General features: G+C 37.6%; 1 protein-coding gene across 2 annotated transcripts; it reads right to left on the reverse strand.

Annotated features, from left to right (window-relative positions):
* Positions 1 to 8: 8 nt before the first annotated feature.
* Positions 9 to 25,021, reverse strand: OTUD6B (OTU deubiquitinase 6B). Of its 2 annotated transcripts, XM_036741485.1 has the most exons (7): positions 24,836 to 25,021; positions 23,921 to 24,075; positions 20,311 to 20,391; positions 18,393 to 18,705; positions 7,026 to 7,087; positions 2,081 to 2,187; positions 9 to 1,294 (listed from the first exon to the last, which is right to left on the reverse strand). In XM_036741485.1, exons 1-7 carry the CDS (start codon positions 24,948 to 24,950, stop codon positions 1,210 to 1,212), a joined length of 918 nt encoding a protein of 305 aa, XP_036597380.1. In that variant the 5' UTR covers positions 24,951 to 25,021; the 3' UTR covers positions 9 to 1,209. The 2 variants fall into 2 exon arrangements, with proteins under 2 accessions (XP_036597380.1, XP_036597381.1); XM_036741486.1 differs by lacking the exon at positions 20,311 to 20,391 and having other exon boundaries at positions 24,836 to 24,972.
* Between the last annotated feature and the right edge of the window lie 480 nt (positions 25,022 to 25,501).

Here is a 25,501-nt window from a genome sequence, read left to right on the forward strand (position 1 = left end):
CAGTAAAATGTAACAAGTAGCTAGGACTTTATTTTTCCCAATCCCTAAAGAGAAAGAGAAAAACAGGAAGCTTGAAAAATAGGCAAAGTGAAAATGTGGATGTGAACATGGTTGAATTTTGATCATGAGACCTAGTCTCTTCCTTATTTTGAAAAGGAGAAGAAAAACAGAAGCAGTCAATATTTCCCTAAAGAATCAACTGGGTAGAATGATGAGATAGCAAGCAAGTGTGGGGAAAAGAAGCTATATTTTTTGCAGAAAAAGCAAACTAAAGTGAGGGGTTATGGTGGAAGGTTAGGAGTCAGCTGTGATAGCAGCTGAACATTCACAGGTAAAGCAATACAAAGCACACGGGTAATCTGAAGTTTTTAAGATAATCACAAATGTATAGTATTAATTCCAGAGACTAAACCTTTAAAAATAACAATAAATATCTAGTGAATTAAGATGCATGTCTAAAAGCTTACTTGGGAGGAAAAAAATTCAGTAATTACATACATTTTAAAAAATCAAGTGTCACACTTTAGGCATAAACTGTTAGGTATCCTTGACTTTGCCTTGTCCACTTATCTTAATCAAGTGATTTACACCTGCATAAATACTATGAAATTCTTAATTAATCAAACATGCTTTTAGCAGTACCTTAATCTTATAAAAATAACATTGTGGAAAAAATTCAGATCATTCTATCAATAATACCCAGGCTATAAGCATTCAATTTCATCTGAAAGGAGTATTAGAACTCACTATCACCACTGCCACATAATTGCTGAGTATTCACATCTTCAAGAGTTAGACACTCAAAGCTTTTTACTAACATTTAAAAATATGACCATTGTAAATTTATACCAGTGAAGGTTAGAGGAAATCTATTTTAGGATACAATAAATAGAAATATTTGGAGGCTTTGTCCTAAACCTGCTCTGCCTATGTTGCTCTTATAAGATGCAACCAAAACAAGTTTTAAAAATGCTGCTAAGTGAAGACTAGAGTTTATTTCTGATGTGTGTTCAAAATCCATTAGTAGCTTTGCAAAAAAAAAAAAAAAAAGGAGGAAGGAGGAAGAGGAAGAAGAAAAGGAGAGAGGAGGAATAAAGAACTAAAAAAAGGAAAAGATTCAATTCCCTTTGGAACAATCCAAGCCTTGATATGAATGCCCAGACTGTTGTGCTGCACAGAACCAAAATATAATTCTACAAACTTCATAAACTAGCTACCATTTTCAGTAGCTGTGTCCATCAGTTGTTTCACAGAATTATAATGCTCTCCTAAGCCATACGCATGTCTCATATATCTGGGGGAAAAAAGAGAGATTGCTATTATTAAATTTTGATTTAAGTAAAAAGAATAGATGTGCCAATGGTTTCCAACGTGGAAGTCAAGAACCAAGTAACTCTGTTCATTACAGGACCATTTAATGTACAAGATAATTCAGTTAATAAATTGCTTAAGAATCAACCAACTCCAGAAATACCTGACATAAAAAGCAGGATACAGTTTACTAATTCAGTCCATTGGTTTGGTAATTTTACAAACAAAATATATGTGGTAGGAGGGTGAAAAGTGTAGAAACAATGAAATATTGAATGCCAAAAAAAAAAAAAAATTGGAGTTCTCCTCATCTGAGACAGAAACAATTCCTTTTTTTCCATGATAGATGTAACTTACCTTGCTCCTAACTTAATATTAATAATAAAGAACTTATCAAATTTTCCATGTTACTTACCAAACAAAAGATTAATGTGTCATTTTAAAATGTGTACACAAGCACATCTAAAGTAAATAATTCATCCGGTAACATACTCATTACCACTTTGAAACTTAAGTCCTAAAGCACTGAGTGCTTTAGAAATACATTATTCCTGAATCAAATATAAATCATCAGGGGTTCAATTAATTATGCAGGTTATACATTTTGGCAGTCTTTGGCTTCTATAATCATCTTCCAACACAAGCCAGGTCAAAATGCTGCTCAATGTTTAATTTATCAACAAACAATAAAATATTTACCATTCTACATTCTAAGCACTTTCTATTACTAAACATAAACTAAACTGGCTAAAAGTATTTGGATACTTACACAAGTGTTAAAGGTTTGTTTGAATATTCTTCACCAACTACAATCGGAGGAGAATCTGCCTGTATTACTTCTATTGGCGTTTGTAAAATGTGAGACAGAGCCCTTAGCTTTAATAAAGAAAAGAATGTATTAATAAGAAAAATTGAAATTCCGAGAATACTGATTGCTACACGTGATTAAAGTAGGTTTTTAAGGGAGAAACGGAGAAGAAAATGAAAATTTAACAAACATTGCGAACCAACTATGCCAGATATTCTTGCTAAGCATTTCTAGGAACATTAAAAAGCATCTACCCTCAACAATCTAGTAATAAAGGGATTTACCCATTTTAGTAACTTAATATAAAACAAATAAGGGGTTGAAGTCTGATAAAGACTATGGATAGCTGTGAGCAGCCTTCTGGATATGGAAGAGATATATTTCTAGTTTCCTGGATCCATATATTGAAATCTCTTTACCACTAAAATACATTAATCAATTGGTTATCTACTCTGAGGCATGGCCCATTTGTGAACTCTTGCTAGAACTTTCTAAGTGCATTTAATAGAGTGGGAAATATTATATTCTTCACTGGACCATATTCAAGCCCACATTGGCTTTTCCTTTGTAGGGCATTCCTCTGAAGAAGTCCTTTTTCCTTCTTTTTTTGGGGGGAAGGAGGAGAGTGGAAGTGGTGAGGATAGGGAATGACATAGGAAGCTTGTGATAAAATGATTCCTTTGTTACTACAGGTGAAAATTCTTTTTATTAAGATCACATATTTAAAGTATTAGAATATTACAGAATGACAGACTTTAAGAGCTTGAAGGGACCCTGACAGACATCTAGTCTAGCTCATTTACAAAAAGAAGTTCCTCTGTAACAAATCCAATACATGGTCAGTCAGCCTCTCCTTGTATTATAAAACTGTAAAAGAGTATTCCTGTAAAGTACCATGTCACTGTGTGAAAGTCAAATCAAATGAAATTGAGTAGGGGTTAGGGCACAAAATTTCAAACTTTTAGAGAAAGAGAACCCCAAGTGAAAGGAAGCTTCCAGGGCTTTAAAATGTTCCAGATTTAAGACCAGGATGGGTTGGGCCAGGGTTAGGCTACTCAGTGCTAGTACCTAGAGGTAAAGAAGCCAAATCAACAGCAAGGATTCTTAACCTTTTTCGTGTTGCAGAGCCCTTTGGAAGTCAGGTGAAATACTTCTCAGAATGTTTTCAAATCCATATGATACAGAGCATTACAAAAGAAACTAATTATATTGAAATAATTATCAAAATATATATTTTTAAAGAGGTTCACAGACCCCAGGTGAAGAACCTGTATCTTGTCAACCCTGTCTAGGATTTATGCTTCAGATCACTTAACATGGACTATAGGGAAGATTTGATTTTCCTTTGCTGAACTTACACAAAGTTAGCAAGGGTTAAACTGAAGGGGTTCCCTACATTTAGAACCTTTGCTTTCATACCTCAATTAGTTTTATTTTACCTTTCCCAATTTTTAAAAGACCTAATGAGGTCTCTCTTTAAAGGAAGGAGGATGCTGGTCCAGACCTAGACCAGGAATTTCCTGAAAGAACCAGAGCAGTCCAGGGTCTAGGCTATTGTTTGGCCCCAAAAAAGAATTACAGTCAACCTCAGGGACAGAGGTTTGGTAATTCCAGTAACAAAAGCTTTTCTGGGCCTCCAAATGATATCACTTTACAGGGCCTATATATTAAAATGACTTTTTACATTGCTAAGATGGCACAAGCCCATTAGGAAAGTTGTAGCAACACTCAAATTTCAATAAGCTGAATTCTGCTTTTATAAATTTTTTAAAATCAAAATTACACAATTAATCCTTTTGAGTTATCATGTGAAAAGGAATGATAGAAAATACCAATTAATCAATCAATAAGCATGTACTAGAGGCAGCTAGGATGCTGGCTGGATTTGCGAGTTGAAAAGACCTGAGTTGGAATTCTGCTTCAGGAGCTTGCAACTGTGTGACTCTGGCCAAGACCCTTAATTTCTCTTAGCTTCAGTTTCCTCACCATAAAATGGGGATAATAATAATAGCACCTCCCTCCCAGGGTTGTTGTAATGATCAAATGAGATAATATATGTAAAGCCCTTTGCAAACCTTAAGGTGCTGTATAAATGCTAGTTATATGTTTTAAGTGCTTACTATGTGTCCTGCACCAACTACTGTCCATCTATCATTCAGCTATCAAACTGATCTTAATGTGCAACTCTGACCATGTTACCCCCCGCCCCATTCAATAAATGCCAGTGCTCTCCATTAGTCTCAAGATCACATATAAAATAGCTAAGCCCTTCATAACCTGGCTACTACTTACCTTTCTAGTCTTCTTACAAATTACATGCCTCCATGTCTGGTGACATTGGCCTCCTTGCTGTTGCTTGTACAAGATATTCCTTCTCTAGACACCATGTATCTTTACTATCTGTGCCCCATGTCCAGAACTCTCTCCTTGCTCATACCTTCATCTCCTACCTTCCTTTAAGTTTCAGCTAAAGTTCCCACCCTTCTTTAAAATTAGTCCTTCTCCTCTGAGATTGTCTCCAATTTAACCTGTATATATCTTGTACCTAATTGTTTGCATGCTATCTCCCCCATTAGACTGTGAGCTCCTTGAAAGCAAGTCCTGTTTTTGCCTTCCCTTGCATACCCACTGCTTAGCATACATAATGCCTGGCACATAGTAAGCATCTAATAAAGGCTGACTGACTAAAAACTGTGGATATGAAAAAAAAACCTCAAAACACCCCACAAAAACCATATATGCCCTCACAGAGTTTATATTCTAATGGAGGAGACAAATGAAAATATATTGCTACAAACAAGATATAGCTATGTGGTAGCCTTAGAGGAGAAAGCCCTTAGAAGCCAAGGGAACCAGGAAAGGCTTCCTATAGGTGGTGCTTGAGCTGAGTAAGAAACAAAGAGAGGGGTTCTACAAGGCAGGAGGGTATGGAGGTTAATCCAGGTATGGGCAGCAGCCAACGCAAAGAGAGAGGAAATAGAGCAGCATGTGTGAAGAACAGCAAGCTGGCCAATGCAGCTGGACCACAGAGCTCATGGAAGGGAATAAGTGTTAAAAGATCAAAAAAATGAGAAGGGAGTAGGGTGTGAAGAGTTTTAAATACTAAAGAAAGGAGTTAATATTTGATCTTAAAGTTAACAAGGAGTTAACAGGGATCCTAAAGTTAAAAATGTGATAGCGTCCACAGCTTAAACCTCCATGCACTGGAGTTTTGTTGTTTAGTTGTTTTTCAGTTGTATTTGACTCTTTGTGACCCTTTTGGGGATCTTTCTCGAAAAGATACTGGAGTGTTTTGCCATTTCCTTCTCCAGCTCATTTTACAGATGAGGAAACTGAGGTAAATAGGGTTAAGTGACTTGCCAGGGTGACGCAGCTACAAAGTGTCTGAAGCCAGATTTGAACTCAAGAGGATAAGTCTTTCTGATTCCAGGCCAGACACTTTATCCACTGTGACACCTGGCTCCTCCCTTCCTTGATCCCCTCCCCACTCCCATACCCTAGAAGTTTATTAGGTTACATTTACTCAAAAATCATCTCATTTGATCTTCAAATCTCAGAGGGTGGCTAAACATAACTATTTTTACAAATTAGGAAACTGAGGTCAGAGAAATAAAATGGCCTTTATTATAACTAAAAACTTCTGCCAACAGGCTAACCACTAAAGAAGTTGCTTAAACTTATGATGAAATGTCCTTACTAATGTGTTTTTTGAATGCTTTCTCTTATGAGGAATCCCCTTAAATGGAAAGATGACTAAATTCGGAGTCAGACTGCTTGGGTTCAAATGTCAAGTCTGCCACCTATTAACTATGTGACCTTAGACAAATAACTTAAGGAAACGGAAGCACAGAGGGGTCATGTGTAAAAGAAGGAAGTTGGACAAGATTATCTCTGAAGTGCTTTGGAGCTATAAATCCTATTATCCTCTAAGTGCCTAATTTTCAAATAAATCCTTAAGGGGAACTTTAAATACTTCAGTTAATCCTAATGTAGTCTTGCAGCATTCACTGTTTTAAAAAACCTCTGGTGGGTTTAGAAAAATTAAACTTCCAGTAATATTAATAGTCTATAAACAGGGAAGATGTCTACTTAAAACTCATGAATTCAGCTCCCTCTGGTGGCTCACAAGAACTAAATAACCACTAAGTTCACAACTTCAAGCATGTTTTTTCAATGAAAACTGGAAGAAATACGAAAGACAAATATGCATGTTCAAATGGCATTTAAGGTTATCAATCATTTGGTTAATTATGCTTTTGTGTGATGCTGGAAGATAGCATTAAAATAAACAACTATAGGTAAAATCCTGTTACAACTCACCCCAAGAGAATGACCAAATTCTCTTGTTCTACTTCAGTTATGTTATGTCAAATATGTCAGTGAGCTATCACAGCTAGGGTTTTGAAATCCTTTTTAACATAATTTTAGTTGAAACGGAATTTGATTTGTAATTTCCCTAAAAAAGCTGTTTCTACTACTTATTGTAATAGAGGTGTGACTTTTCCCAATAGTTATTACAATCAGCTGGAACAATAGGGTAGATAGTCCTATAATTAAATGAACTCTGCACTTCTGTTACTCAAGGATACCAAATATATTGTCAAAACCAGACAACTGGAAAAACTTAAGCAGACAGAATGCCAGCAGAGAAATCTTCCATTATATTATTTATAATGAAACTTTATTTAATCTTCCCCCAAGGTACGTACTTTAATCAAAAGCATAAAAACATCAGCCTTTCCCTATTAGGATGGTACAGTAAGGAATATCACTTATTTGATGGAAAGTGAATCTTTAAAGTGGAACTGGGACAGTTTGAACAACATGCCTAAAAACAAATGATTGGATTTTAAAATCATTCAACAGATCCACTATATACAAGCACTATGAATAATCACAGACTTACCTCAAGCTGACCTCCCCATGCAGCTGTGTTTACAATGTCATCACAGTACTTTCCAAACTCTTCTGTAAAAAGGAATAAAATAGTTCAGAGTATGTAACTTTATAATTTTCGTTTATAAATATTAAGAGAGTCAATTCAATTCAAAGGTACATTTATTAAGAGTCTATGTACAAGGCACTATGCTAGGCGCTGCAGATAAAAAAATAGAACCAAGAGACATGACAAATACCCCGCTCTCAAAGATCTTACAATCTAAAGAGGGGCAAGACACATGGTCAAATAACTACCACACATGGTAAATGAAACAAATGCAAAAGGGAGCCAAACAAAGTGCTATAAAATGTGATGAGGGAGAGAGATTGAGTTCACTTGATGGTAGGAGGTCAATGAAGACTTCCAAGAGGAGGTGGTACCTTCAAAGGTGAAGCTTCAACAAATGTAGGGAAGAAATAAAGGAAGCATGAAGGGAAGCTTAAGTAAGGGCAATGAAAAGTAGCAGGAATATTAAGTGGCAGGACAACAGAACACAGGATCATTGGTTTAGAACAAGGAGGAACCTCAGAAGTCATCTACTTCAATTTTATCATTTCACAGATGAAGAAAAGTGAGGCCTAAGAAGGCTGAGACCTGCCCACAGTCACACAAGCAGTAAGTATCAGAGGCAGCATTTGAAGCCAAGTCCTGTGACTGGCTCTAGAACCACTGTCTGTCCCCCTACACGACTTTGCTTCCCCAGAATGGGAAGAGATCTTCGATCATTCTGTCCAATCTCTTGATTTTATAGTCAAGAAAATTGAAGTTTGGCTGGGATACAGACTTTGTGAAGAGTTGTAGTATCAGATAGAGATGCTCAAGTAGACTAGAACCCAGAATAGAATGGAACAAATACCAGGACTATGAGTTTGCACCTTATTTGATAGGTAATAGGGAGCCACTAGAAATTTATGAGTAAAATACAAACACAATTAGAGCAGTGCATTAAAGGAAGATGCTTTGGCAAATGGTGTGAAGGATGAGTTCAAATGGGGATATATAATGGAAGTAGGAAGACCAGTTTGGTAGTCTATAATTATCTTAATGAGAAACACCGTATAGTGAAACTAAGGCTCAATTTAGAGTCTGAGGATCTGTTTGAATTACAGAGTTGCCCATTTATCACCTGCTGGAGGCAAGTCATTTTTACTTCTCTAGGCTTCAATTTTCTTGATTATAAAATCAGGGGATTGGACAGAATGATCAAAAATCCCTTCCAGTTTTAGATCCTATAATACTAGTAGAAAGGATGAAGGCCTGAAATAAGAACTGGTAACACTGAGAATGAAGGATGGAAGAGATACAAGAGACAGCTCCTTGAGAGTAGGGGTTATCTCATATGTTGTATCCCCATCACCTAAACACATATGCACTTAACAAATGCTTATTGGTTGGTTGAAGAGAAATCACTCAGATAAAATAAACTGGTCACTGATGATATTTGGAATGAGGGAGAAAAAAAGTCAAAAGATAACTCTTACATTACAAGCTTTGGGGACGGGAGGAGGGATGTGGTAGTGCCATCAGCAGAGATAAATGAAACTTTGTGGGTGAAGTTTTTTGTTTTTTTTTTTTTTTGTAAGGAGGGTAATAAGGGAGAATAAGACTAGAAGGTAAAATGATTAAATTTCTGACATGTTCAGTTTGATGTGTCACTTAGGCGAAAATATCCAGTTGGCAACTGAAAAACAGGATGAGAACCTCTGGAAAGAGACTGGCCTAGAACTATAGATATGAAAGTTAGCTGCAGAGACATGAAGAATGAAGCCATGAGAATGGATAGTATCACTAAGATAAAAAGTACAAAGAGAAGAAATACGAGAATGGAATTCTGAGATACAAGCACGTTTAAAGGCATAAATGAAAACATAAGACAAGGAGGCAATAAAATTAACAGAGAAGGAGAGGTCAAAGAGGTAGGAGAAAAATTGTGAATCTAGTTCCATGGAAGCTAAGAGACACTGTTATTAAGAAAGTGGAAGTGAGCCATAGCGTCAAATGCTACAGAAAGGGGTAAAGAAGATTTAAAGGGAAAAAAGGAGCACTGCATTCAACACTAAGGAGGTCATTACCTCAAAGAGAGGGGCTTCAGTAAGGTAATGGGAACAAATGTCAGACTGCAAAGGTTTGAGGAATAGTAAATTAGTGAACAATGGAGTCATTATCCAATCCTTGCCCTCCTACTATTAAGGGCCCTTAAAAGGTCTCTTGCAAAAGGTGAAATATGAGCTAAGACTTGAAGTAAACAAACAAGAACATCAAGAATGAACCAAAAAAATAATAGAATGGTAGGAATGGATCAGATTGTGAAGGGTTCTAAAAGCTAAATAATAGATTTTATATTTGACATTGGAGACAATAGGGAGCCACTGAAGCTTACTGGGGTGAGAGGGAGGCAATGACATATAGTTATATCTGTGCTTTAGGAAGATCACCTTTGACATCTAAATGAAGGATAAAATGTAGTAGAGAGACACTAGAGAGAAGGCAACAAGCAGGCTATTATAGCGGTCTAGGGGTGAGATAATGAAGGCCTATAAGGGTGGTGGCTGAGTTGATTTTGAAAAAGGAGCAGAGAGAGATGTGTAGGCAGAAATGACAACATTTGGCAATAGACTGGACATGTGGGGTGATCATAGTGAATAGTGGAGGATGACATTTAGGTTGGGAGCATGGGTGACTGGGATGATGGTGATAGCCTCAACAATAGTGAAATTGGAAAGGGCAGTATTTGAGGGGAAAGATAAATTTTATTTTGGATATATCTCTGGGACATCCAGATTGAGATATCCAGTAGGCAGTTGGTGGAAGACTAGAGATCAGAAGTGAGGTAAGTGACGAACAGATATGGGAATCAACTGCTTTAGGATGATAATTGAATCTGTAGGAGTTCATGAGATCACCAAGCAAGATATTACAGTGGGAGAACAGAAGAGGGTTAAAGATAGATCCTTTGGGGACACCTATGGTTAAGCGGGTAATCAGACCAGTAGGAGGGGAACCAGGAGACAGCAGTGTCATGAAAACCTAGAAAGGAGAAAGTATCCAGGAAAAGAGGATGATTGAGAGTTTCAAAGGCTGCAGCGAGGACCAGAAGGATTAGCACTGAGAAAAGGCCATTAGATTTGTCAATTAAGACACCACTGGTAACTTTGGAGAGAGCAGTTTCAGTTGAATGATGAGCCAGACTACAGAGAATTTAAGTAGGGAAGGTGGAATAAATATAAATGTCCAGGATGACTGACAGTTTCTAAACAGGAGGCAAGGCAGTTGAGGAAAGATATGGGAGTGGGGAAAAAGCACCAAACCATTAGAGATGGTTTACAGAGAACTTTATAGAATGGATTACCTCTGTTTAGAATGGCAATGTGATAGCGTTCCACAGCTTAAACCTCCATGCACTAATTTGCCCTTCGATTTCCTAGGCAAACTCATAGTAGTTGAGCTGTGAAGGGATAGGTTCTTCAGTTGGGGCATTCTCAATTCCTAATGAAGTTCTGTCCTCCGTATAAGAATTAGTCACTCCCACTGCTAAGGTCCTAAGACAAACTGTTTGAATCTTATGTGCTTTGTTCCTTCAGATATGGTCACCAAGACACCTCTATCATAGACCCTTCTTAGACATCCTCATTCTCTGGTTGCCTCCTCCAGAAATAACTAGTATATACTCATTCCTTCCGTTAGTATTTTCTCCATTTGAGCCCTATAACTCCACTGCACAAAGCAAAATACAGTAGAAACCTGTTGAAATGTAGTTTGTTAATCTCTAGACCCAGGTGGGTCTCACAACCCACAATGGCTGCTAGCCTGTAAAATCATATTATAGAATCAGTGCCAGTTATCACAGTAGGGGAATAGGTAAAGCAAGCTACCAGTCTAGATCCCTTCACCAGAAGTAGTGTCTTCCTCATGCCCTCCCTTCTCTCTGCTTGTGAAGTATTTACTTCTTTACAAGCAGCAACAGTTGCACCCATGGAAAGGGCTCCCTGGTTCATTGTTGTAATCATAGAACTATGAGGATTTAAGATACTATCAAATCCAACATATCCTTGAAGGGGAATCCTGTACAACCCAACATTTAAGTTGCTCTTCTTGGCTTCAAAAGTTCCACCAAGAGATAAGTTGCCAGTGAGCAAAATGTCTTTGCTCTTGTATTCTCAAAACCTGATACAGTGCTTATCTATTCACTTCACATCACGGTGCTTGTCACACCAGTATCTGACACTGTGGCCCACTTTCTTGATAACAACAAGTTTCTTTGCTTTCAAGAAATTAAATCCAGTTTTTCTCCTACCTCTGTGACCTCTCCTTCTCTGTTAACTTTACTACCTCTTCTGTTTCTGTCTTCCTATATGCCCTTAAACGTGGTTTCTTCCACTGCCAATGCCTTCTCTCTGAGATCACCCTCCACTTACCCTATGAATGCATATGTATATGTGTAATTTGAATGCTGCACCTCCATCAGAATGTGAGCTTCTTGACAGCAGAGACTATATTTTGCCTTTCTTTGTATCCCCAGCATTTAATGCAGCCCTTAACACATAGTATGAGCTTAATTAATACCTGTTGACCGACTCACCTCACATTCAATGAAAATTGGCTTTTCCCTGAGGACCCCTCATCTCTGACATCAGATGCTTCTTTTACTACTTCCTGGGGTTAGCATACTCCTTTCTTTACCACTGCCACTTTCAAGCCCCTTCTCTGCCATCCCTTAACATCCTTATACGAACCTCATGCCATGAAAATATAGCACTTATAAAAATATGAGTTACTGACATCCTGTTCTTACAGATGGTCATTTCTGGAACTTTCTTTAAAAAAAAAAAAAAGGAAAATGAAAAATACCCAATATAGGGACTATATCTAACAATTTATATAACATTCTGTCCTTAATCATTTTCTACCTCTCTGCCATGAAGACATGTTTATTATCTGTTCTCTGAGGACATTTTTATTTTTTCAGTTTTTCAACATCCCTTTCATTTACATTTGTTGTGATCATAGTGTATATTCTTTTGGATCAATGTATCTATTCTTTTGGCTCCACTTATTATGCTAATAATATATTGCTGGTAATATTTCCATATTATTCTTAAAATATTCAATTCTCCTCATCCATTGACCCTCTTGCACGTTTCTCCATGACTATGACACTGAGCAAATAGTCTTCTCATACACTTGTACCAAGGGCAGCTAGTGGCACAATGGAAGACTTTTCTTCCTGGGTTCAAATCTGGCCTGAGACACTTACTAGCTGTGTGACCCTGGGCAAGTAACTTAACCTTGTTTGCCTCAATTTCCCCTTCTGTAAAATGAACTGGAGAAGGAAATATCAAATCACTTTAGTACTTTTGCCAAGAAAACCCCAAATGGGGTCACCAAGATTCAGACACAACTGAAAACAAATGAACAAAACACCTATACCACTGTCATGCTGAGAGAATTTAAAATCCATGTTGACCTTTACAGAATCCTGTGTTCACACTTCTTTGAAGACCTCAATTTCTGTGATCTTTTCGTTCTAGACCCCACCATCACTCACAAGTGATCTACCTCCAAAATTCTGAAATCTGAAATTTCCCTTTCTGACCACAATTTCTTATCCTCCCTTACTCTTTCTATACCTATTTTAATTTTCATTCTGACCATCTTCCTTAATTTTTCTTTCCTCTATCAGCCAATCCAGTTCCAACATCATTTTCTTATTCTTGTAGTCAACTTCTTTAGTCCTATCATTCAGCTTTTAATCCTTTGTCCCCTTAGCAGTAGAGTGTACTGAAAAGATCAGTGGATTTGAAGACCTGGGATTGAATCCTCTGGCATGAATGTGATGATGATAAAAGGCTTTTAAACTCTCTGGGCCTTAGTTTCTTTGTCTAGAAAATGTTAGTATTCTAGCTCTAAATCTATGTGTAACCTTTCACTATTTTCTCTGTACTAACTCTTAACCTTAGGTAATTTCTGCCATTCACCTCCTCCGCTCTCTTCCTCTTAAGCTAAATAATCCTATTGGAAGAATGAAATTATGCTGGGTCCATGAGGATTTTTTTTAAAATCTAAACTCAACTGGGCCCTCAATGCTGCATGATTACTCTTTTACTCCTCTATTGAATCCAACAGAATCCCCAAAATGGCTATTCTAAACCCTTCTTTTCTCAGAGATGATCAATGTGTTCATTTGTTTTGTCTAATTATGTGTATTTGTTGTGAGAGTTTTACTAAGAGGCAGAAGAGGAACTGGGAAATGACAGTGATGACAAAAAACAAAAGAGCATCAATAAACCATTTTTCAATCCATAAAGAGCCTTACAAAGATTTGTCTTTTGTTCCTCTCTGTAACATCTACACTTGAAAAATAAATTATGACCGTGTCAAGACAATTTTTATTATGTCTACAAAAAGTGTGTGATTAGCCTGAGTGATGCTGCTAATTCTGTTGGGGCCAAATGAAAATCAAACTAATAAACCAAACTAACTGCATCTGCCAGCATGGCACACCTTGTACACATGGTCTCCCCACATCTCCTTTGAAAGAAGGTGCATTTTTTCATCTCTTCTTGAGACCAAAACGAGTCATTTCAATTACACATTGTTTAGCGCCATAAGAATATATAAACATAATTTGGTTATGGATCCCTGAGTAATTTTTCTCATCTAACTCCAATTTGTTTTCTAGAATGACTGGACCAATTCCCAGCTCTCCCAGTAGTGTTGTTTAGTGTGCTTACTTTCATATAGCACCTTTAACATTGACTATTTCCATTTTTTGTCAACCATGCCAATTTGCTGAGTGTGAAGAGAACCCTCAAAGTTGTTTTAATTTGCATCTTACTTATTAATGATTTGAAGAAGTCTTTCATACAACAGCATATGCTTTTGCAAATTCTCTCTGAAAACTGTCCATATCTACTACTGAATAATGGCCCTTCATGAATTCTGCCTAGAACTTTTAGGTTTCCCTCTGTGCCAGCACAATGACTCTGAGTATGCTTGTTAAAGTGATAGATAACTGATATTTTACTCTAACATAGCAGGACATGTCTCTAATTGTAGGTATTTAACAAAAGCATCCAACTGAATCATCCTCTCCAATTATCACAGTTATCTTAAAATAAATAAGAGTTTTCTGGCATAGTTTCACAAGGGATTAGAACAGACAAATTCTCATTGTTCCACTTACTCTATGACAGAAGTTTCATTAATTTTTCAAAAAACTTCAAGGTGATAAATTATGACCTATCATCTCTATGTGATTCAACATTAATAATCATACCTCAATGCCTCTTTTTAGTAATCATGAAACAGCAAAAGCTACCTAGATTGACAGTAAGGATGAGATGCTGTCTGACTGGGTCAAAGAATGGTGACACTGCTTATTACAATACTTCCCTCGTTTTGAACATCTATCTTTCCTTAATTCAGTCTAGTATTACAATAAATTTGTTCTGTATTGTTTTGTTTTTTGGACTGCCACATTGTGCCTATTGACTTATTTTGATCTTAAACTCCACTTAAAACCTCCATGGATCTTCTTTTTTCAAAGGAAATGCTATCTAGCTCTATCTCCTGCATCTTATAGAGATTTAAAAAAATCAACTTTATATTTTTAAGAATTTACATACAACTGTATTAAATATTACCTTATTAAATTTAACCTAATGTTCTAACTTTTCAAAATGGTTTTGTATCCTTACTGCTATCTAATGTGTTAGCTATCCCTTATACCTTTGTGTCAAATATGCAAATATGAAAAGTGTGCCATTTGGGAAGACATCAATAAGAATGTTCAATATTTTAGGGACCATTTACTTCCACTGTGACCATAAACCACTGCTAACTAGCTACTTTTTTGAGTCCAATCATTCAATGTTTTGATTCCATCTAACTGTTATGATCACCTAGCCCAAAGCTTTGCCATAACACTAGAGATTTTATCAAATACTTCTCTAAAATCTAGGTAGTCAATTAGCATTTCTTAAGGGCCTCCAATGGGCCAAACACTGCGGATATAAAGGAAAAAGATAGTCCCCTGTTCTCAAGCAGCCCAATCTAATGACTATTTATAGACTGTCTTGATATAGCCATTCTGGCTCTTTATGATGACCACTTACATTTTGAGATATCCACTAACCACCTACTTATTTTTGCCAGGAATCAGTGTAAAGTTAACTGGCCTATAGTTTGCAGACTACTCTTTCTTTTTGAAAATCAGAATACTGTCTTTTTCCAGTTCTGCAATAACTTTTTATTCTCCACAACCAGTGGCTCAACAATTACATTTGACAGTTCTTTCAGTATCTGAGGATGTAATTTGTTTGGGGCAGGTAATATGAATCCATTTAAGGCAGCTAAGTGCTATCATTTATTTTGAGCACTAATTCACTAATGATCAATTCTGTTTTGTCCTTTTTAGTCCAAAGATCAGTATCCATGGCAAGAAGACATAATGAGTTAAGTAGTCCATCTTCTGTCTTCTTTTATCGCCACTATACCCACCCCCAAGCAGCAGTCCTAACCTCTCTTCCATGCCGCTCTTTTCCCCCAATATAACTAAAGAATCTCTTTTGTTATTCTTAGCTTTCCTCAGCAGCACATTCTAACTTTTAGCACTACTGATGCTATTCTTATAGGTTCTGTGCCACACTTTTGTTTTTATCCTTCATTACCTGACCTTGCTTCTTCCTTTTCCCTCCCTTCTCATTACTTCCCTTCCCATGCGTTTCATGCAAATTACCATATGCTATTTCCTGAATCAACATCATCTCCTACATCCACATATTCCCGTAAGTCATTCCCAATGTCCAGAATGCTCTACTTGTTCCCTGAGAGTAGTATGAGCTGCTCTCTGGGGAACCAACCTGCCAGTTGGCGCAGAAGTTCAAGAAATCTATTATTTCTTCTTCTTTTTCTTCCTTTACCACACATGGTCTGTCTCACCACTTGGGGCACCATATCATTACATGTGCTCTGTCCACAGGAATATAATTTTTGGTTGCTTATATTCTGTAAGAAATTTGGGGGTTTAAAGGCTAGATCTCTTCTAATTTTAATTTCTTTTTCAAAAAACTAGGATAATTTACTTTTTGGCCTGTGCAGTTTTCATTTATGATTTCTTGAAATACAGCTCTGAAAAAAACAGGTTTTAAAAAAGCCCATTTTGTGTTTCAAATAGAACTTACTAGACTAGCCTTTAAACAGCAAATAACTCTGGCTTCAGTGAATGGCCAAAAATAGCCTCCAGCTCAAGCTTCCTTGCCTGTTTAGTTTTGATGGTTTAGAATGAGTGTAAATAGCAATTGTTGTCTATTCTGGCCAGAAACTCTGAGACTTTACCCCTCCCATATTGATACTTCTGTGATAGTAAATTGGGCCGTTTTTTGTCTCAATTCTAACCTAGCTTTTAGTCACTGAACGATCCTTGCCTCAGACAAATTGAGAATTGGGAAAGACCTTAATTTAAAAAGGCCAAGGTTACCCACTGCATCCCAGGCCATCATCAGTTGTCTTGACTTCTGTTTCACCCCTGGACCTGATGACTCACCCGTGTGTTGTCATTGGTCCTTTTTGAGAAAGAAGGAAGAACAACCACTACCTTTCAGAATCTGTCTCATCCTTTCAAAGTTCACAGTCTTCTTTAATCCTGAATCCTTGGCATTCTCTCCCTCTTCAAATATATTTTGGTTTGTCCCTTGTCTCCATGACACTTCTCACCTTACATTAGGCTTATCTGTTCATGCTATATGTCTCCTTCTCTCTACTCTCATGGTTACCATCCTAGCACCTTTCCCCAGGACATTCTCCTAATTCTTCTCTCAACCATCAGTCTCTATCTTTCAGCCACTCCTTACATCACTGCTAAAATAATTTTCCTCAAAGATACTCAAAAACCAGTGACTCCTAATTGGCTCCAGGATAAAATGCCATTTAAAACAGTCCACGATATAACTCCCCACAATAGTTCTATTCTTATTTAATATTATTCCCCTCTGTGCACTTTTTATTCAAACTAGTTTGCCAGCTGTTCCCTACATACAACAGTCTATATCCTGCTCCATAGCTTTGTAGCAACGCCCTCCCATATCTGCTTCTGGGTAATTCCCTCCTAACCTCCTCTTAAAATCCACAGCTACCTTCAAAGAACAGCTTCTGTGTAACCTCCAACACAAGGCTTTTTCTGATCTCCCAGTAACGGGTACAGTATTCCTGTTCAAAATCATGTGTTTATTTGTTTTTCAGCATGCCTGACTCTTCATGACCCCGTTTGAGATTTTCTTGGTAAAGATATTGGAGTGGTTTGCCATTTCCTTCTCCAGTTTGTTTTACAGATAAAGAAACTCAGGTGAACAGGGTTGACATACAGGTAGTTAAATGTCTGAGGCCAGATTTGAACTCAGGAAAATGAGTCTCCCTGATTTCAGGCCTGTGTCACCTAGCTGTCCCTATTTTAAATTACTTTGTATAATTTTGCGTATACTTTGTATCACTTGCCTATACATTGTTTCCCTCAAGCCAAATCAAAGAAGGAACTGTTTAAGTTTTCTTTGGGGTGGCAAGTTCCATTAGCAAAATTTAATGAACAAATAACTAAACTAAAAAATAGAGGTTTATCTTTATCCATGTTAGGATACAAACATAGTAGGAATGTGTTAAGCATGAAAACCCTTTAAGTTGTGACCTTATATATACATTTAGTTCTTGATTTTCCAAGAAAATGGATACAAATGGTAGTGCAAATATATTAAAGCACTGATATATGGCTTTAGAATGCTGATTAATTGGTAGATTTATTTTCCCAATCATCTTTTGCTTAGACTAAAATTAAATCCGTGCTCCTTAAAGACATGGGTCAAAGAAACAAAGTCATTTGGGGGAAGGAGATTTTAGGATTTCCATTTTTTCCACAGGCATCAAAAATTGAAGATTTAATCATCAGCAAGGATTCCTTGCAGCACCTTTTAGGAAGAGACTGTATTCTTGTGTTTTAGGTTCCCACCAGCATACAGTTACAAATCCTGGCACAAAGGTGGCAGTCTATAAGTCTTTCAGATAATGATTAATTCTACTCCTATTTCATCCCCACACAAAATGATGAATGTACTTTATCTTCTTAACAGCTAACCACTTGAAAAAAATGATTTTGACAGTGTAATACCTACTAACATCTGTAATTATGTGCTACACATAAAAAAAAATCTTCAGAAATTATAGTTTTTTAGTTTATAATGATTTTTCTATAAATTTGAGGAGGGATAGAATATATAATCCTTTCACACAATATTTAGTTTGAAGAGAAAGCACAACAGGGAATGCAAATTATACTAAAATCTTTACCTGGAGTATATATATCTCCTGTATTAGGATTAGTTAAGAATGGCAGGAAGTCTTCTACATGGTTTTGCATATATTCAGCAGTTTGACTTCTTAAGGTGGCTACAGTCAGGGGGCACTCCTGTTCCTTCAGTTGGTCTTCAATAGCTCGGTACATACAGTGGCCATCTGATGGAATCTGTTTAATCTCTAAATGTCTAGCTGCCAAAATTCGTGCAAGTTTCTGATTTTCTAGATGTCTGGCTCCAGATAAGTTTTCAATTTCAGCTTCTGCTATCCTTTCTTCTCTTTCTTTCTCCAATGCAGCTTTCTTCTCCTATGGCATAGTAAGGGGGGGAAAAGTAAGACCAATTCTCAATTATTTAGGGCTGATTATATAATGAGGAATGTATATGTTTCTCATTATTTATTGTAACAGTACAAAAAATCTGAATGTCTCCTCAAATTATAGAATTTTATGGTTGAAAAGAACTTTTACAGACCATCTAGTCCAACTCAAATCCTTTTTAAAAAATCTATGTTAGGCCTGACAGTGATCAAACTGCTCTTCATTTACAGATTTCAAAGTACTGACAGTCTCATGATCTGTTCCCAATCTACAATGAGTGTAGTAGTGTCAGATCCAAGCCTCCTGACTCTCTGCTTCATTATCACAAGACCATAATGTACTAAGATCTTCATGGTGCAAGACATTCCTCTTGCCTACTGATACATCCAATCAAAGAAGCATTTGTATCTTCTTGTAGATCTAATGCTCAAAATTTAAAAGATACATATATTTATTGTTTGGTCTGCCCCAAAGTTTTGCAAAGAATGTGGAATAAAATTAAATTCTACAAATTTAACCACTTGTTAGATCTTCTAAATAAAAGGTTTTAAAATTTGGGGAGAGGCAAAGGCCTCTCAACCAAGATACCCACATGGAGAAAAACAGGAATAGGACAGCACAACTTCCAAGTCAATTAACTGAATAGCAGTGGAATTTCTCTAATATAAATGGTCTCTTTTGAAATAAAAAAAGTTTTAAGAGGGAAATGGGAATTCTCCTAAGCACTGAATTAAATACATTTGTAGGAAAAGACCAAGACTTTGATGTTAGAAGACCTAAATTAGAATTCTGGCTCTATCAGTTATAAGACATAGGGCTCTTGGTTTACCATTAGTCTCAGTTTCCTAATCTGTAAATGAGAAGATAATATCAACTTCTCAAAAAAAAAAAAAAAAGAGGTAGGAAACTCAAATGAACTAAATATATGAGAAAGTACTTTGAAAACTTTAAAATCAGAATGTAAACATAAGGTATTCTTAACATATTTGACAAAAGTTCAACTCTTTACCTTCAGCTCTGAAGATGGACCCTCTGAATGCTACTGGAAAAAATCTCCTAGTCATAAAATTTCTTGAGGGAATAAAATTTTAAGCCTACATGGGTAAATTTTAGCTCTGACAGTCCTCAGCAATATGCTACTTTTAAGGTTGTTGTTCTTGAAGAGATTACTCTATACTGAATATAGTACAAAAAGAGAGACTAGAATAAGTCTAAACACCCCCTCATAACTATCCAACTCTTTTACTACTTTTCCAGTTAACTTGCTGTACCCAAAATATATCATGCTCATTCATACTTCTGTTTCTGTCCCTGCTATTTTCCCTTCTGAGTTTTCCCTTGGCGTTTTGATATAAAAACCCAAGAGCATCCCCACAAAGATCTATCTTATATCTGAGTTCCTAGAGCACTTAAGAGTTTGCACCACACAATCTCCTATTTGTATGCGTCCTTGAAGCATTCCCTAGTTCTTCCGTTGTAGAGAGAACACACTTGAATCTGCAATCAACTTGTAAGATTTTTAAGGACAGAAACAATATTTCTTTGTTGAACACAGTAGGCATTTAATAAATACTTGATAAATTTGATTCATACCCTCCTCTTCTGAGCTTTTGATATCCGAGGCTGCTGATTCTCAATACTCAAACTTGCAATGTTAACAACAAGAGAGTCTATCTAATGAAAAAACAAAAGCATTCATGGGTTATGGAAAATTATTAACAGATTAAATACCACTCTAACAACCTTTTTAAGTATTATTTTTAAATAGAGAAGCTAGCTAATCACAACTTCAATTTGAGAAAAAGCACCAAATGTCATGATGATGTGGCTTTATTTTTACATCTCATCTGTGCAAGAACTCCTAGGAACTTTATTTCTGGCTTCAAAAGAGTTGAATTACTTTGGTTTGTTAATCTAAAAATTATAATAATATGGCAGTCAGGGCCTCTAGCTTTTATTATCTATACCAAAGTGAAAAAAGACACACATAGCTAGAGCACATTTTTTATTGATAATCATAGTATATATTTAATACTGATATCTAGTTTACCTAATGTACCTATCCAACTCTAATGTAACATTTACCCTTTTCCAAACATGCACCAAATTTTATCACACTAAGATTATAGTATTTCTACAAGACAGTGCAACCCCAAAGTTCTGGCAAGTCATGTCTTAGCCTTCTTTGCTTGCAGGTAGAGATCCTTGCCTAAAAACTCTTGTTTGCTATAGAGATGCATGAAATTCACTGGAGAAAGCTCTGATGAAATTATCTGAAGTGTCATTCAATTGTTCTAAAGCAGAGGGTCTACAAACTGGCTTGTGGGCCAAATCCTGCCTATGGCCTGTTTTTGTACCCAAGAATGGTTTTTATATTTTTATTTTCATGTTCATATTTTTAAATAGTCTGTCTTTTTATATTTAAAAAGCTAAAGCTAAGAATGGTTTTTGTGTTTTTAAATAAAGTCTTATATTTAAAAATATAAAAACAATTCATAGCTTGTGAGTATTAGTTTGCTAATCTCCCCTCTAAGAATACTCTTGGGGTTTAGGGGGTGTAGAAAAACCAAGACTACTACTACTACTACTACTAAAGACTACCCATGGACCACCTTTCCCTTTTAAAAGGTTTCAATTCCAACACACACCTGTAATTTGACTTATTTGCACTATCTGGACCTGTTATGAGCATCCTCAATCTGGGTAAAGGAGAAAAAACAAGAGTCTATTTCTAAATGTGCTCTCTAAGCTTTCTCAATCTACCTTCCTCTACTTATAAATTGCTGGTAAGACACAAGGAGTCAGAGAAGGACCACAAAGCAAACTTTTCCAGCAGCTTTTTTTTTAACTTCTAATTCTTGGGCAAAATCACAAGCATCACAACTTGCTTTTAGAAAAAAAGATACAAATTTTTGAAAGGCTAAATATTTGTGCATGTCTTACCTTCCCTACTACAGAGCAAATTCTATGAAGACAAGGATAAGTCCATATCTTTGTATGCCCTATTATGCCTGGCACAGTGCCCTCCATATAGCAGGAGCTATGTAAATTAGTTAAATAAATAATAAAAGACTAAACCACGATTTTTGTTATCATCACTCCTTAATACTACAGACCTGTTAACACTCATGGCACTTTTTTTTTTGAGGGGTAAGGCAGGGCAATTGGGGTGAAGTGACTTGCCCAAGGTCACACAGCTAGTAAGTGTGTCAAGTGTCTGAGGTCATATTTGAACTCAGGTCCTCCTGACTCCAGGGCCCATGCTCTACTCATTGCACCACCTAGTTGCCCCCACTCATGGCACTCTTGCTAGATGCTGGGGATAATCAAACAAATAAAATACAGTCCATACCCTCAAGGTTACAATTTTATAGATATAGAAAATCAAGACAAATAGAGAGTTGTAAATGCATGGGCCAGCAAAGTGAGACTCAGTTTCCAGCAGGGAAAAGAATAAGGGATGTTTCAAGAAGAACAGAACTTGGCATTAAAAGGTCTGAAAGGATCTCAATAGGAAGGGAGAAGTGAGAAGGCACGTCAGCAAAAACAAAAACGCAAGCAGCCCAGAATAAATTCAGGGATTTGAGTATTTTAGTTTGGCTGGAATATAATATGTAGGAGGGTGAGTAGTGACAAGGCTGGAAAGGATGGTAGTGAAGATCCTTTAATGGCATAATAAAGTGTTTACATATGATCCTGTAAGAAAGAAGAAACTACCAGCCAGGGGAAAGAGATAATTACCAAAAATCTATATTAAGAAAACTAAGATGGCAGAGGAGTACAGAATGGATTCCAGGGGGGAGAGAAAAGAGATAGGACAGCAGTCGGTAGGAGGAGGCTACCCAGAAACAGTAAGAATTAGGTTTAAGCCACAGAATGACACCATAGCTAAAACTTACCAATGCAATTTGACTCCCTTCTAAAAGCCAGGTTAATGTCAAATATTCATGTATAGTTTCAGGAATATACATTTTAACATCCCCACCTGACCTCTTGAAATTAGCTGGAAAATCTGACAAGATCAGCTGATGATAAAAGCAGTAACCAAAAAAACAAAGGTTGGCAATACACTCCATTAAGTACCAAGGCCCACTGTAGAGGAATGCTGTGATACCAAGAGGACTATACCAAGACTCCTTCCTCCTGAGTTAAAAGAGCACTTTTTGACCTCTCTTACTGTTCTTTAACATTATAACCTTACATTAAAGTTATCTGAATATCTAATCTTTCCTCTTAGATTGTAAATTGCATGTAGGCAGGAATGACCCCTTATTCTTCAAATTCTATAATGGCAGGAATTACGTCTTATTTCTTCTTTGTATCACCTACAATAAAGACCAAAGTGCCCTGCACAGAGTAGATTCAACTGTTGAATGAATAATTCAGTATTGCAACAGTGGCATGAACAGGACTGTTGAGAATGAAACACTGAAGACAGCTTAAAAATGTGCATTTTGAAGTTATGTTGGGTTTTTTCCTTTAAACGCTTTTGATGCTAGATTATATTAGAAATAGAGGGTGATAGATATGGATCTTGATAACAGTAGTTTTCTATTTAAAACCCTTCTGTTGATCTACTTTTTATCTTCATCACTGTATCCATATTAAGAGCCAAGTTTCTTAAAAACAGAAGTCTTTTCTTTGCTGAAATTTCCACACCCCAAAGAAGAGAGTATGGTGCTGCTATAGAACTGTAGGTATTCAAATATAAATTAGAACCAGCCTTGAAGTCAGAACAATTGAATGTGAATCCTGAATCAGAGGGCTTACTAGCATTGTGATTCTGCAAAAATCTTTAACTTCTCTCAGCTTCAGCTTCCTTATTTGTAAAATATACATAATAAAAGTACCTCCCTCAGAGGACTGTTATAAACCTCACATATGAAAGTACTTTGCAAACCTCAAAGGGCTACATTAAAGTTATCATTAGATTCTAAGTTCCTTGAGGAAAGGGACCACGTTGTTCGTGTCTAGAACACTAGTGTCTAGAAACAGTGCCTTACATGTGCAGGTGCTTAATCAACGTTTGCTGTTTTTGATGAATGATGAAAATTGCAATTCATGTATTGGTTTCCTGGTGTTTTGCCATCCCTATACCTATCTGCACCATACATTCTACAAAGACATTAAATGATAAGACCAAAATACAGAGTTCCTAAAGAAAAGCTATAAACAAAGCTAGATGGGATATGCTGTCACACACCTTATTCTTTGCATGTGAAGTCAGCTTCAAATGCTCCAGTTCTTCTCTGTGTCTCTGTTCCATTTCTCCTTCCAATTTAGCAACATCCTCAATCAACTGCTTCCTCCTCTTTTTGTCATTCTTGGGAACAGCATTTTTCATGCTTTGAATTTTGGCTGAAGAGACACCAATGATGGTTAATTAGAGTCCCAGGAAGAGAAAAGTAAAGAGAATGGGACAGCTTGTAGAAGCAAGAATACTCAGTGGATACTTAGGAGATACAACTTCTGGTGCCAGATCAGCCAATATCTTGCTGCAAAACACTTTTACCCCTGTGGGCCTCAGTTCCCTTAAGTGTAAAATGATGGAGGTAGGGGCCTGAAATATCTGACCTCTATCTTTCCCTTCGGTCTTAATTCTTTTGCAAATGTGACAATTAAGTAGCATCGAGGGGAGATACAGAAAGGTGGTTGGAGAGAAAAAGACAAAATCCACTAACCAGAGAACCAGAAGCTGTTTCAGAGTGAGCAAGCACAGAAACTGGCCAGACTAAAAAGAAGAAATAAAAGACACGTGACAGAATCGCTCCGGACTGAGGGCAACGCTTTGGTGCCCAAGAACCTACGTGACCTTGGCAAATCATTCCCGGCCTCAGTTTCCTCCTATGTAAAATGAGAGCGTTGGAATGGATCCTTTCGCGGATTCCTTCGCCCTCCCAAGCCTACCATCCTATGGCTAATAGCTCATAACACGTCCTCCGGGTCCGCTTTTTATTTCGAGGAGGAAGAGGAGGGAGAAGAGGGAGAGGAGAAGAAAGATGCTCCGACCGGGCCGGGAGATTTCCTCGGGGGTAGCTCAGCGCCGCACCCCATCCCAGGGCAGGAGAGGAAGCGGTGAGGGAAGATGGGGAGGACTGGCCCTGGATTGCCGGCTCACCCTGCAGCTCCTTCTTCTCCTTCCGATGCCTCTTCAACAGCCGCTCTTGCCTTTCTTCCTCGTCCTCCTCCTCCTCCTCCTCCTCCGGCAGCTCCTCAGCAGTGACCGCCTCCATGACGACCGCGAGGCGCGGCAGAGCCGGCACTTTCCAATCTTCACCCCTTCACCCCTCACCTCTCACCCCGCGGCCCCATTGGATACGGCCTGCACGTAGCCCCGCCCCTGACCCGACGCAGAATCCAGTCTGGCGCAACGAATGGAGGAGGCCCCGGCCGCTGGTTACCTAGAGGGATGCCCAGTCTAGGAGGGAGGGGGAGCGAGGCGCGGCCTGGAGCTTTCATAGCGCGCACCGAGACGGCCAGGAGAGAGCGTGCGCAGCCGCAGAGAGGAGGCTGGGGGATCGGGGCTGTGGAGAGCTGACCTCGGCTGGGGGCGGGCCCAGCACGCACTGCTGCGCGCGAGGCTGTAGGAGATGACGTCACGGAGCGTCGTCGTCGTCCGTGTCCCTGTCCCTGTCTGAGCTGGAAGGAATGTTAGGGCGTTCTTGCCCCACTCCCTCCGTTTACAAGTAGGAAAGCTGAGGTGCAGAGAAAGGAAGCGAGTTGCCCAATACAGCAAAGCTATTAGGTGGCCAAGCCAGAACATAAACCCATTTCTTGATTTTTA

The sequence above is a fragment of the Trichosurus vulpecula genome, chromosome 1 (genome assembly GCF_011100635.1).
Source record: "Trichosurus vulpecula isolate mTriVul1 chromosome 1, mTriVul1.pri, whole genome shotgun sequence".
In the NCBI taxonomy this organism is placed as follows: Eukaryota; Metazoa; Chordata; class Mammalia; order Diprotodontia; family Phalangeridae; genus Trichosurus; species Trichosurus vulpecula.

Excerpts from the sequence above, each read along its gene's own strand:
- OTUD6B (XM_036741485.1), bottom strand. The coding sequence starts at position 24,950 with ATGGAGGCGGTCACTGCTGAGGAGCTGCCGGAGGAGGAGGAGGAGGAG. Across the intron at positions 7,088-18,392 it reads AGGAGATATATATACTCCAG|AAGAGTTTGGAAAGTACTGT; the intron begins GTAAAGATTTTA and ends TCCTTTTTACAG. Across the intron at positions 1,295-2,080 it reads AACAAACCTTTAACACTTGT|ATATATGAGACATGCGTATG; the intron begins GTAAGTATCCAA and ends TTTTTCCCCCAG.